This window comes from Amblyomma maculatum, chromosome 1, assembly GCF_055883805.1.
Source record: "Amblyomma maculatum isolate TAMU_Amacu chromosome 1, ASM5588380v1, whole genome shotgun sequence".
In the NCBI taxonomy this organism is placed as follows: Eukaryota; Metazoa; Arthropoda; class Arachnida; order Ixodida; family Ixodidae; genus Amblyomma; species Amblyomma maculatum.
The window spans coordinates 147,084,164-147,096,749 of record NC_139344.1 but is presented as its reverse complement, the minus strand read 5'-3'; the positions used below and the strand labels follow the sequence as shown (position 1 = coordinate 147,096,749).

General features: G+C 46.7%; 1 protein-coding gene across 1 annotated transcript in view; it reads right to left on the bottom strand.

Annotated features, from left to right (window-relative positions):
- Positions 1–10,313, bottom strand: part of LOC146204273 (sal-like protein 1) — a 151,090-nt gene extending 140,777 nt beyond the window's left edge. Inside the window, 1 exon segment of the mRNA XM_084586350.1 lies at positions 9,987–10,313. Coding sequence (XP_084442476.1) covers positions 9,987–10,071 — 85 coding nt within the window. The 5' untranslated portion in view covers positions 10,072–10,313.
- Between the last annotated feature and the right edge of the window lie 2,273 nt (positions 10,314–12,586).

Below are 12,586 nucleotides of genomic sequence, written 5' to 3'. Positions count from 1 at the left end.
CGCAGCCTTGTCATTAAGATGCACAGGTTTTGTTCAAACTATAATTGAGAACGCCATACTGTATTGATTAACGCCAATAAAACTTCGCAGGATACAACAACAGCTCCGAAGTGGAAGATGGCTGTTTTCATTAAGGAACATTACAGGCCTCGAAAAGAATTCCTTTTCAGTCATGTTCTAAGGCAAGCAGGACTTAAAACTATACCTCCTACAAACTAATAACCTTTGTCAGTAAAAATTGCCGTTCGTGCTGACAGTCCAAGGCGAAAGAGCAGAAAAGTGGGGCAAGAAAGAATGGGACAAGGCACGTAAATACACACGAAGAAAAATGGTAAATTCCGGCACTAAGCATGAAAGCTATCAACTTTCCTGATAGGCATTCACGACTAGTGACCTACTCAATGCAGTGAAATAATTATGGCATCCAAGCGCATACCAGTCGGTATATCTTTAAAGGCGCACGATTCGAATAACAAATTTTCCTTGTTACCTTGTTACCTTGTTACCTTGTTTCCGCTACCTAATGTAAACAGCAGTTTACATTAGGTAGCGAAATACTGGAAGTAGTAGGCGAATATGTCTACTTAGGACAGGTAGTAACCGCAGATCTGGACCATGAAAAGGAAATAACAAGAAGAATAAGATTGGGATGGAGCGCATTTGGCAAGCACTCGCAGATTATGACTAGCAGCTTACCGGTATCGCTCAAGAGGAAAGTATACAACAGTTCCATCTTGCCTGTACTCACTTATGGGGCTGAAACGTGGAGGCTAACCAAGAGAGTTCTACTTAAGTTGAGGACAACCCAGAGGGCTATGGAACGAAAAATGGAAGGGGTAACATTAAGAGATAGAAAGCGTGCAGAGTGGGTCAGAGAAATAACTCAAGTTACCGACATTCTAGTGGAAATTAAGAAGAAGAAATGGACATGGGCAGGACATGTAGTGCGAAGAGAGGATAACCGATGGTCGCTTAGGGTAACAGACTGGATTCCTAGGGAAGGAAAGCGTAGCAGGGGGCGGCAGAAAGTTAGGTGGGCGGATGAGATTAAGAAGTTCGCAGGGGTCAAGTGGATGCAGCTAGCACAGAACCGGGTTAAGTGGAGAAATATGGAAGAGGCCTTCGCCCTGCAGTGGGTATAATCAGGCTGATGATGATGATGATGATGAAACATCGAAAAAAAAAACAGCAATAACTTTAGAATCAGTGACTAAGAGTATTCCCCGTTAAGAAAGAAATGTAAATGCATAAATAACTCAAGGGACAGTCTACTGACTTTTTCAACAACATTTTTCTTCCTTCAATGGAAAGCTCCATCCCACGAAAACTCGGCTGTGGAGCTGAGAAACACGGAAGAACCTTTTAAAACTTAATATTTTGATATGATAGTCTCGTTTTCTCACTGGTAGTCTGCGTCTGCAAACACTGACATCGCGGACACGACATGCAGTTTGTGTAGTAACTCTATGTATCTCTATGAAATATGAACACAGTGACTGCCGCGAAGTTAAGTCGCGTGCAGAGCGTGTCATTAAGATGCGCAGATTTTGTTAGAACATCTTGAAACAAAATAAAATGAATAAATAAACTAAATAAACTCGGTGACATCCAATACGAATAAACATTTTTGCCAGTTTTGCGCCGCTAGATGTATGCGGCGTCTTTGATGGGGTGGTTTTTCGTTCTGAACGCGTTTTAAAAGCGGATATAAAGCTAGAATAAAGAATAAAGGTAACTGTAATTTATTGAAAGAGAAGAGAAAAAGAAGGCTGCTTTCAGTTGATATGAACACGAATACCTGCATGCCTGTATGACGCAGTGGCATAGTCATAAAACGTAGTATATTCACTTCAGACGCTCTAAAGAAATGCAATGCTAATAACAACAACGAAAGGATATAGTGGCACCACCATCTGCTAAAACCGGACTTTTCTGATCAATTTAATATATAAAGTCCGGGTTAAACCGCGAGTTCTCCCGTCGATACGGCCAGCAAATGGTAAGATCTACCAGAATAAGTCAATATTTGTATACTCGTTTCCTGCCCGAGTTTGAGAAAAATAATAAAAAGTGGAACTTTGCCGGCCACAAGATCACAGCAGTTAGAGACAATTCTTGTTCATGCGTATATATAACACGGGACCTTTTACCTTAGTTATGATTTTGCCAAGCGTAATAGGCATGCGTGACACTTTCGCAAGCCACTACAACTTCGCGGCTCGTTGAGCTTGTGCTCGCGAATCTCAGGGTGTTTTCGTGACATGAGCCAAGTCTTATGTATACATCGTAAGGAACAAAACCGCACAAACGACAGGAGGCAGGGAAGTTGTCTCAGCGTTTTTTAAACTCCTTTCTGCGATTTTGTTCCTTACGATGTCCCCCCAACTGGCCTACAACCACGGGCTATTACATTACATATTTTACGTACTTACACCACTGTTTCAGTGTGCTCATGACTGTTAAGAGCTCGGATTGTTTAAATATGTTAAATTGCGTTTTGCGACAACAAGCAGCCACGTGATTTCGCAGCACCGAAGTCTCGCGGTAACTGGATATTAAAATGCTTGAACGGGTTTCTCAAGAAAAAAACAAAATAGAACTGCTCTCGTTTCAGTTCTCCATGCCATTCACAGTAGTAATAAAGCGAAAATAATGCCACTACAGAGCGCTCTCGTGGGAACGTACAGTACTATATTGTTCGCCTGGTTTCAGTTATTTTAGTTGGCTATTTACAAATGGCAACGTATACGCGTGCAAACCAGTTTTACATTCAGAGGTAGCTGGGTGCACCTGAGGTGCACACGTGCGATATTTTCTTTTCCGGACTAACTGCTGCCGCTATACGACCAACACGGCCAATACAAGGAGTCCACTAGGCAAGTGTAATGCCTCTAGGATTCCCTGCGAATGAGACTTTGGCCACCCCGACTGTTTTGATGGTATTCAATAAACTTCGAATACGTTGTGTTCACGGCCGTTCGCTTCAGGCCGTTCTCTGCTTATCTAGGTGCGTTTTTAGAAGACTACACGACGCTTTTTTATTCCTGGGGACGTCGCATTTTATATGCGGGAGGCTTACAGAGGAATTGAGAAAGTGCGAGCTGGGAGATTGAGATGACGGCTATTGAAAAGTTATTCAAACAAAACAAAACATACACGACCTCGAAATACACGTAACTGACAGGGCCAGTGCACAAATTGTGACACTATAGTACGTAGATTATTCAAAAATTAAGAACTGACTTGCACCTAAAATTCGTGCACGCAAGGCAGCTCAAGGAAACTTTACAAAAGCTGGATGAATGCAAAGAAGCCTCAAATGTCCAAGCCGCCTATCGCACGCCCATTGACGAGTCGCCAAAGAACGCGCAGCATTCCGGCATGGGCCAAATAATTATTGCCGAAAATGATTTTGATGGTAAGCAGAGAGCAAGTGATGCAGCAACGAACCGCTAAAGCAATTTTATTTATTTTTTTTTTCAACTTTGGGGCCCCCACTTGCCACAGTGTGGGACGCTTGGATGACCTTGGAAGGCTAACAAGCAGCGATCACTCTTTCTATAATGTGGAGTTTTGAACCCGCAAGAAATGCACAGAAAAGGCTGAGGTACAAACTCGGTTGTAGCTGTATGGCTGAGCAAGTGTTGATAGTAAGCAAAAGTTTTATTGTGCAGGTTCTGCGCTGTCGGTGTTCGCTCTTTTGCTGCTCTATCCTTCGCGCTATGGAACAAGAGCTTGATTGAGTAATTTTTATATTGTTATGGCGAAGAGAGTTGCAAGCGTAAGACACCTGTTGGCAACAGGTTGCTGCAAACGTGTTCATTCAAGCACGCTGCCCTTTGTTTCTTCTGTAGATGTCGCAGGAGAACAAGCAACAATAACGGAACTACCATGCACGCGAGCACTCGTTTCGGGTGAATACGATATAAGGCCAGATTTTAGGAATATTGCGGCTCAGCCGCAGATTTGTAATTACACAGAGCTGGGTTGTGGTCAGGCGAGCAAAACTGAGAGGCAAACTTGAAAGGAGGTGTTATGGAGTTCGCCATCTCTGATCTAAAATGCAGATGTGGCGAATTTTCTGTTGGGACTTGAAAATATGTCACGCTATAAGATATATCGGATCCTACAAAACTGCCGTGCCAAAAGTGCGTGTGTTACCTGTTGGAGGGCGGTGAGATGCTGTAACCGGGAAATTTGTTGTAAAAGAAATAAGCTCATTGAGTCTAGCGAACAGCAAAGAGTGACGAAAATACTGCAAAACGAAGAGAAAGCGAAAGCCCGCCACGGTAAGAGAAAAAACGAAAAGAGCGAAAGGAAGCTGAAAGAGCGAGGCTGGGCCCCGCGGCCACACAGCGTGCATATAGGTGGAGGCCGTGCGTGTGACTATTAAACGGCTCCGGCGAGGGGTGGTGGCGCGGCCGACTGGCTAATGTCTCAACTTAGCGCTAACCGGCAGCCTTCCCGCCCTCCGTTTACACGGTCATCGCCTATGCGAAACTATCATTACACACACACGGCGGGGAGGGGCAGGCGCACGATGCGACCGCACTGCCAGCGCCCGAAGGAGGCCCTCTCGCTTTCACGGTTCGGGCCCATTTGTGCTCGCGTCGGCACAGGAGGAAGAGCGAGACGGGAACAGCGCTGCTCGGAAGCCAGATTCTCAGCCCCCCTCAATTTCATAAGCGGCCTCCGAGCAGAGCGGTGTGAAAATGTGCAAACTCCGCTTTCATTTGTGGGTCTGCTATTACGCTTCAAAGGGTGGGGTATAAGAACTGCGTGCCTTTCCCCCACTCTGCTGCCCCGCGCAAGCTGAGAAGCCCAGATTGAAAGCGCAGCTTAAAAAAAAAAAAAAAAAAAAAAAAAAGGGTGTCCGCGAAAACGAGCCCATTCCATCATCGCGCACACGAGAAGAGCCAGTCAGTCTCGTTTGGCTTTATGATGGACTGCTAGCAAAGTATCGCGGAGTATAATGTGTCATTGCACACCTACGCTGTATTTGACTACAGTAAGGAAATCGAGAAGTACACGTTTTGCGTTTGCAGACATGTGTCTGATAAGAGACAGAGAGAAAAAAAGTAATAAAAGTGCGTCGAGTGTGGTGCTTGAAAGGCTTGAGAAGTGCTTCTTCTGGCGTGTTGCTTTGTTACAAAGCCCATAAGTGACGCGGGCACATCGACATAGTAAGAATAACGTCCTAGGTAGTGGTTCGTGCGAGGACAACGGTTTTAGCAAGCGCAATGAATAACAGATGGAGCCGCGGCCACAAATAAATTTGACATTTATGACTTGTTTTAAAATCCATATAATTGCACATTTTGGCAGAACTCAGAGCTAGCACACAACGACCTTAACACCCCCAGAAACGGGCCAAAAATACTGACGCGACATAGGAGAATTTGCTCCCTTACTGAAATAAGAAAAGGGCTTGGAAGATAAATATAGCAGCATTGGTAAAAAGAGCACTGGCTATTTCGTGACGTGCTTACATGTAAATGGACAGCGTTTTCAGCGATGTTTTTGTGGCCCCGTGAGACATGTTTTACTAGTGCAATAAGAACGGCACAAAACTCCAGGCAGGTATGCAAAAACACAATACACTTTATCCCGATCGACCGGTGATGCATGTGAAAGTCGCCCATGACGCTCCTTCAGATACACAACTGGTCGATCGAGACGAGCGAAGAAAACGTCTTACAGTCATATCATTTCAGCTGGCACAGCAATGCACACAGGACACAGAGGAAAGTAGCATGATGTTACAATATTTGTTTATTGCAGTTGACAAGGACTACAGGCATAGCCATCTGGCCATAATGCGACTTGCAAAACAGTAGAGTTCCGCTATAAGTAATCTTTACATTATTGTTGTGCTTAAATATTTCTCTGTCAGTTTGCAGTTGGCGACAAAAATTCACGACAATCGAAACTTTGCTGTCCGCAGATAAAATCTCAAGGACAAATTATCAGGGAGAAACGACAAAATGGCACGACTTGAACAAATACATTATAATAGCCGAACACAGCGTTTGAGCATCGATGGATAACATCAAAGCAACGGTTACACTGAAAATACTAGTTTCCGCGCACCACTGAAAATATTGTGCTCAATAGCTGTTTAGTAAAAAAAAAAAAAAAAATTAGCACGATTATATATCTAAAGGACAATTAGTCGGTACCTGTGTACACCACTCTGCATGTAAATTTTCGCTAATGCACGGTAAGCGCTAATAGAAAAAAATACATCAAAGAGGGTTTTTGCTGATAAGCCCAGTAAAACTTCGGTTAACATATAATGCCCAATTTATGTGAAGAAAATGGTGCCTGCATGCAACCGGAGATACATTTATCCCTTACAGATGCATCTTCTGTATAATGTTTACCCCTGTACAGCTGTTAAAGAATTTATATACTTCCTGTACTGTGACAGCTGTAATGATATATGCAGTTCACTAAAATGGTGTCATCTCCCCCCTCACGTCTCAAGCGTTATACCTTCCACCTCTACATTTTCAGTGGCTGGCTTGTTTGGCTGCGATTCTTTCTTGTTCGTTCCTATTATGCAGAATATCCGAAGAGGGCTTCGTCAACTCTCGCGCACGTTGATTAGTAGTTGCCCAGCGGTTGGAATCTCTCCGTATGTGCATGTTATTTCACGTCAACCTAATTCCCCAAACATCTAATTCCCCATGCTGTATGGTGACACTCCTGTCTTCGCAAAAGCGACGAGTATACTTTGTGACGCATTATCCAAGCGCATGCTGCGACCACAGGAAGGTGCGATGCGAGTTAAGCGTGCCACCCTGCACAACAAGCGGAGCGTGTGCACCGAATGGTCAAAGCAACCTGAGAAGAACTGAGGAAAAAACGCCGCCGCAGCATGAGCACAACAGCGAAGGCGCACACATGAAAAGCACGCGGCTAAACATCACAGCGCGAACAAAGCGGCAGCAGAGTAGACACAAGAAGCAGATATAGAACGCGAGGCCAGTTTCAGCATTCTCAAGCCTTCAGCAAGCCGCACCCGGCATATGCACACGCCGCGGAGCGGTTAACAGGTCGTTTCGCTGGAGACAACTGTAACCAATCGCAAACGTCCTCTTAACACAGTTAAATCTTCGCGCTTGCCAGCAGTCTGAGCACGTAGATTTAATCAGTGCCTGAGGAAATTGGAACATCCATTGCCTCAGCCAGCGACATATTTATTTTACTCTTTTCCTAATGGACTCACTCCAGCCGAGTTTATATATGCTCTCAGTAAAGTTCCAGAAATGGATGAACTACATTTTTGTCGCGTTTTTTGGGGCGCAATGCGAGCGATAAACGTGGTCGAGCCACGTACGGAACAGGAAACACTGCAATCGGAAGATCGAATCCGCTTTTAAAAAGTTCAGCACGCATCTGCAGTGGACGTGTTCAACAGGAAGAACTCTGCGCGTCGTCGCTCAGTCTGATATCTCACCCTGTCCGAAACGTAACATGAATGCACTAAAATAAAAAAGAATGATAAATACAAGAGGGCACGAAAAACCACCAAGGGAAGTAGCACAGAAAGCTATTCGCAACGTGTGTCTTCTCGGATCGAAAAGATTTAAGTGTCTGTGAAACTAAATTTCAGGTCCCTGATTCTCCCAAAAAGTGTGTCTTCAATGCAAGCTTCACCACCGGGCGCACATTTCCGATTTTGGTCGCATTTCAGTGCACCAGTTGCCAGACAAGAGCTCGCGAACGACGACCATTGCAGTGCGCGCAGCTCACCAATTTAATGTGCGACCAAAACGAAAAGGCGCGAACCCGGGTATGGCAATAATAATACAATGTGTTTGCACCGAACTTTAGGGGTTATGTCATGCGAAGCAGCCATGCAATGGGTTACCTGTTCCATCTGTCGCCTTTTGGTGCCGCAAAGTATAATCATGCGCAAGATATCCTCCTCACCCACCAGCTGTTTGAACACGCGTGAATCCTTCTCTTCTCCCTTTTCTTTTTTTCCCCTAAACGACAGCTGGCAGACTTTCTCGCGCTGTTTGCTGCTCTCATGTAGCGACGTCCTCCAAAGTGACACCTTGTTTACACGCACATCGATCTTTTTGAACAGACAGCCTTGACCCCGAAACAAGTTTTCGCATACGTTTCGCTGAAACTTTTACACGCAGTTAACGTGGAGCGGTTACCTCAATCGACGTGAGTTTTGGCAGGAAGTGTAGCCAGCGAAGTGCGAGACACACATTGTTGCCACTCAATCTTTGTGCTATAACCTCATGGTGAGCAGCAGCTGACTGTTTTGCTTGTTGCTACAAGCAGCCCTGGCCGCGTGATGTGAAATTGTATAGACTCGCTACAGAATTTCAGCATAATACTTTCTGAAGCTACTACAGCGAAGAGATGGTTCAGGGTGATGAATGAGCTTAACTTGAGAAGCAAGCGACTGGACATTATTTTGCAAAGCACCCTTGCGACACACGAACATCGAAGCCTGCTGTTTGCGCGCTATAACGGCGCATGTTGTCGCATCGAGTTACCCTCGTTGCTAACAAGCCGCAAAAAACTGTGATGATCACAATTCTATGATGCCAGTTACGGGCTCTATGTAGGTTATGCGCGTTCGTGCTCACTTGTGTCCGAACCAGTCTGATGTTGCTATCGTGCGTTCTTGAAAAACACACAGATCGTTTTCAGCTGTCGAGACACCATCTACAACCCAAACAATGAGAGATTGTCACGAGCTTCGCACTTTCTCCTGGATGAATCTTATTTGTTCTGCTGTGACTATTCAAAAACGTTAACGAAGGCACTTTCTCAACTCTTCCAGCGCCCAGTGACAGGTAGGCATGCTGCCCCTAATTTTGTGTATGTGCACCGCTCTACGTAGCTATATTCAGGGAACGCTGAACTTACAAAACAAAAGGAAAGCAAGGAGGTACCGCTCTACATATTCTGTTGAACACCAACGCAACGGCTCACTGAAATGGAACAAGCCTGACACTGAAATAAGCTCATCATGGTCCCGCTTTTCCGCGCGGATTGCCCAAGTCGAGAGTTTAGAGCGAAGAGAACCTACCCGCACACTTTATTTTGAATACAGATAAACAACCATTGCTTCTTCCATATGTAACTGCAAGCTTCAAAAGAAAATGCTGCCGACACAAGCCATCTTGCTTAAAATTGGGGCCAGACTACAGGACGCGGGCAACAAGCACTTTAGACATCAACCAAAACAAAAGTAGTTTTGTCACAGAAGCTAACTTTACAGACTGCTTTTCTCGGTAACTATGAACGCCAAAACAATAAAAAAAAAAAAAAGCTGCCAAGTAAGTTTCTGCAAGCAACACAGTAATTGGATGGAAGGAGGAAAGCATTACACTAGTCGTGCGCCAAGCGTCCCACACGAGTTGCATGTGTGTCACATGTCTCTGCACAGTGTAAATGTGACTACAAGGTACATGAAGGCGGAAATCTATAGCTTAGCGTCGTTTCGTTAAACCAATCACGCACCGGGTGTCAGCGCAATCAACCACCATCAAGAGAGCTGGGATGGGGCGTCACCGGACAAGTTTATGAGCCTGTTTCGAGGTGGCTGATACCACAGAGCACAGTTGACTTCACGGGTGGCCAGTCTGGGGTAATAGAAGCTGCAATAGATGCCGACTGAAACAGTACTTTAATGGTTCTTTCAATATCTGCAAACGTTATAGTAACCTGTGCAGCCTTGACTCGAAAGGTCAGTACGCGTATAATCTTAAGGCCGCTGTTAAAGCTTCCAGCTACCAATGCAACGGCTATCAAAAAGCTCCCAGAGTGCAAGAAAATAACTACAACGCAAAAAAAAAAAAAAAAAAAAAAGATCCATAAGACGTGAATGAAGAGGTCTCTGCCGCGTGTAGTTTGAGCTGACAGCATGGTGTCACGTGCTTTCCGCCGCCAGGCGCCGTTTGCGACAGGCCTGACAGCGGAAGCGGCGCGAGTTTCACGCGCGACGCACTCACCGTTGTGGCTATTCCCGACGCAGAGGGAGCTTGACGCTGGTGACGCGATGTGCCTACTGGGACAAGCTTGCTTCCGTCGGGACATAGTCAGCTGGACCACTGTACCGTCACCACACTCGACAACTACACGCGCCGGCAAGAAGGCACCAGCTAGCCCCGAGCCGGCTGGCGGTCAGTCAAGTCTGCGGCCAGCGGCAACCGGTGTTCACACCAAGTCCGCCAGTGCGGCTACGGCAAGCGATGCTCGTCCGTGGGGCCCCCGTGAAGTGCACAGGGTCACGACGTCTCACACAAGTTTGTCGACGGCACTGTAGCAGCAGTCGCAACACACTGGGGCGCTTGTCGTCCGGAGAAGTTTGGTACGAGCACCAGGTTGGACTGCAACGCAAGGTCCGAAACACTGTGTCAAAGCCTCTTGAGCACCTCCACCGGCCCCTAACGCACGACGTCTGGCGGATTGCAGGGCGATGAGCTGGGTCTCCACGAGTCTCAAAAGCTGCGCTCGGGTTTCGCAGGGGGCTTCTCGCAGGTACACGTGAGATCGTGAGGCCAAACAGCAGCGGTCGGGTTATTCAGGCCGCACGAGCCGCCGGCCGACGAAGGGTGTGCGCCCCCCGTGTGGCTGCTCGGCGCTGTCGGGAGTGTGGCGCCCAGGCGGTCAGAAGCAGCGTCCCGGTCGCAGCGGGGCCCCCCGCCATACCGTCGGCGGGACACCACAGAGCTGGGATGGAAGCTCGCCGGCGAGCAGCGCTCGAGTGATCGGAGCGCCTGCAGCGCCGCTGCGTCCCTGGCGGTGAGTGAGGAAAGGAGGGAGGGGATGCCGCCGCAGAGAGCGCCGCCCCTCGGCCGCGGCACCAACCGAGGAGCCGTCATAACCGGCTGCGTATTGGATGACTAGCGGGGACCCTTTGACGCCTGCGCAACGCCCCCATCTCTTCGTTTCTGTATTTCTGCGCGCACGAGCGCGCTCACTGCCGCTATGGAGGGCGATCGTTTTTGAGTCCGACGGTCGTCCGCCGGAGGGCTCCGCGGCCGCTCCGCAAAAGGCGCGACCGTGGTCGTTGCTCCGGCGCCGGCGACCGGGCCGCGTGCGGCCGGCGGTCGACCGCAACGCCGGCGCGCACCGATGGGCGGCCGGCCGACTCGTCATATGCGCGCCGTTTCGCTCGCGCAACCTAGGAAAGAGGAGACTGTCGCGGGGCAAAACACCCCATCGTGTGCGAAGGTGCGTGGGCGTAGTGACAACTATGACAAAATGGATGACAAGGATGACAAAATTTACCTGTCCCTCAAACATTTCATTACTTAAAACTATTCTGGTCAGTGTTTTCACCTGGAACTGTAGGCTTGTCTTCGCGACTATATTACTTCAAAAGAAAATTATTTGTTTTGTGCTCTTTAAGGAGAATCATTTAAGGAACGTCAGTTCCAGGGACCTCGTCCTAACAAGCACACTACCTCCTAAAAATGTCCCAAAAATATACTATCGGTACATTTTGGATCTTCCAGAAAGGGATCGTTTTCCCACACACAGCCCTGGATGTTCTGACAACCACCGGTGTCTGATGTGTTTAAAGGACAGCTACAAAAAAAGTTACTTTATGATTTGCTGATTCTCCCTTGATGTACTGCGTTCTCTTCTTACGCAACATGAGGTCATCGTAGGCATCATGTCTGCAATATTTGATTCTCCGCAAATAGTTGCACCGCCAGGTTTCACTTATTATGCACGCAGCGTACAGATATGCGAACTGGCAGCATAAGAATGTGTGCGTACCATTTAAGCACAATGTAGACTTGTAGGTTTGGGCATTTAAAAACATCCGCTGCTGACCAATGACGGAAGCTTTCTCTGATTAAATTCTAAAAATAAAGCGAAACCACGCTGACGGATAAAAGCTGAGATATCTTTTGGGAAACATTCTGATATATAAAATCTTATTCCTGTATAATATAAGAAGAAGAGAATGTAAAAAAATCTCAATCCGCAAAGCGAAATGAAAGACATCGTACGAGTGCGGAATGGCAGTACGCTGATTCAACACTGATATTTTCGTAGGAAATTAAAAGAACATTTAGAAGAAACAAACCGCATTATCCCCTTCCACTCTCCCGCTTTGCTGTTTATTTTGAGACGGATAAATTGCACTTAAGACGAACTTAGCGAGTGTCAGAGGAGACTGCAGAAATGTTATATGTGACAGCAAAATTAAAAGAGAAAACGATTTATTTTATGGTGAGGGGGGGGGGGGGGGGGCGAAGGCAAAGTTGTGACTAAAACAACCTGTATCTGAAAGAAGTTGACAACGGAAAAGCAAGGCTGCAAAAGCTAAAATGCTTGAACTGTGAGTTATGCATCACGTTTTTTTCTTGTGTCTTCAATACATTACTACTTGTCACTCACATTTTAGCGGTGAGCAAAATATTACAATGCAAAATGCTTAAGAGGTGCTACGGCATGTTATATTCAGTCGCTTCCTCTCTCTCTCTCTATCACACACACACACACACACACACACACACACACACACACACACACACACACACACACACACACACACACACACACACACACACACACACACACACACACACACACA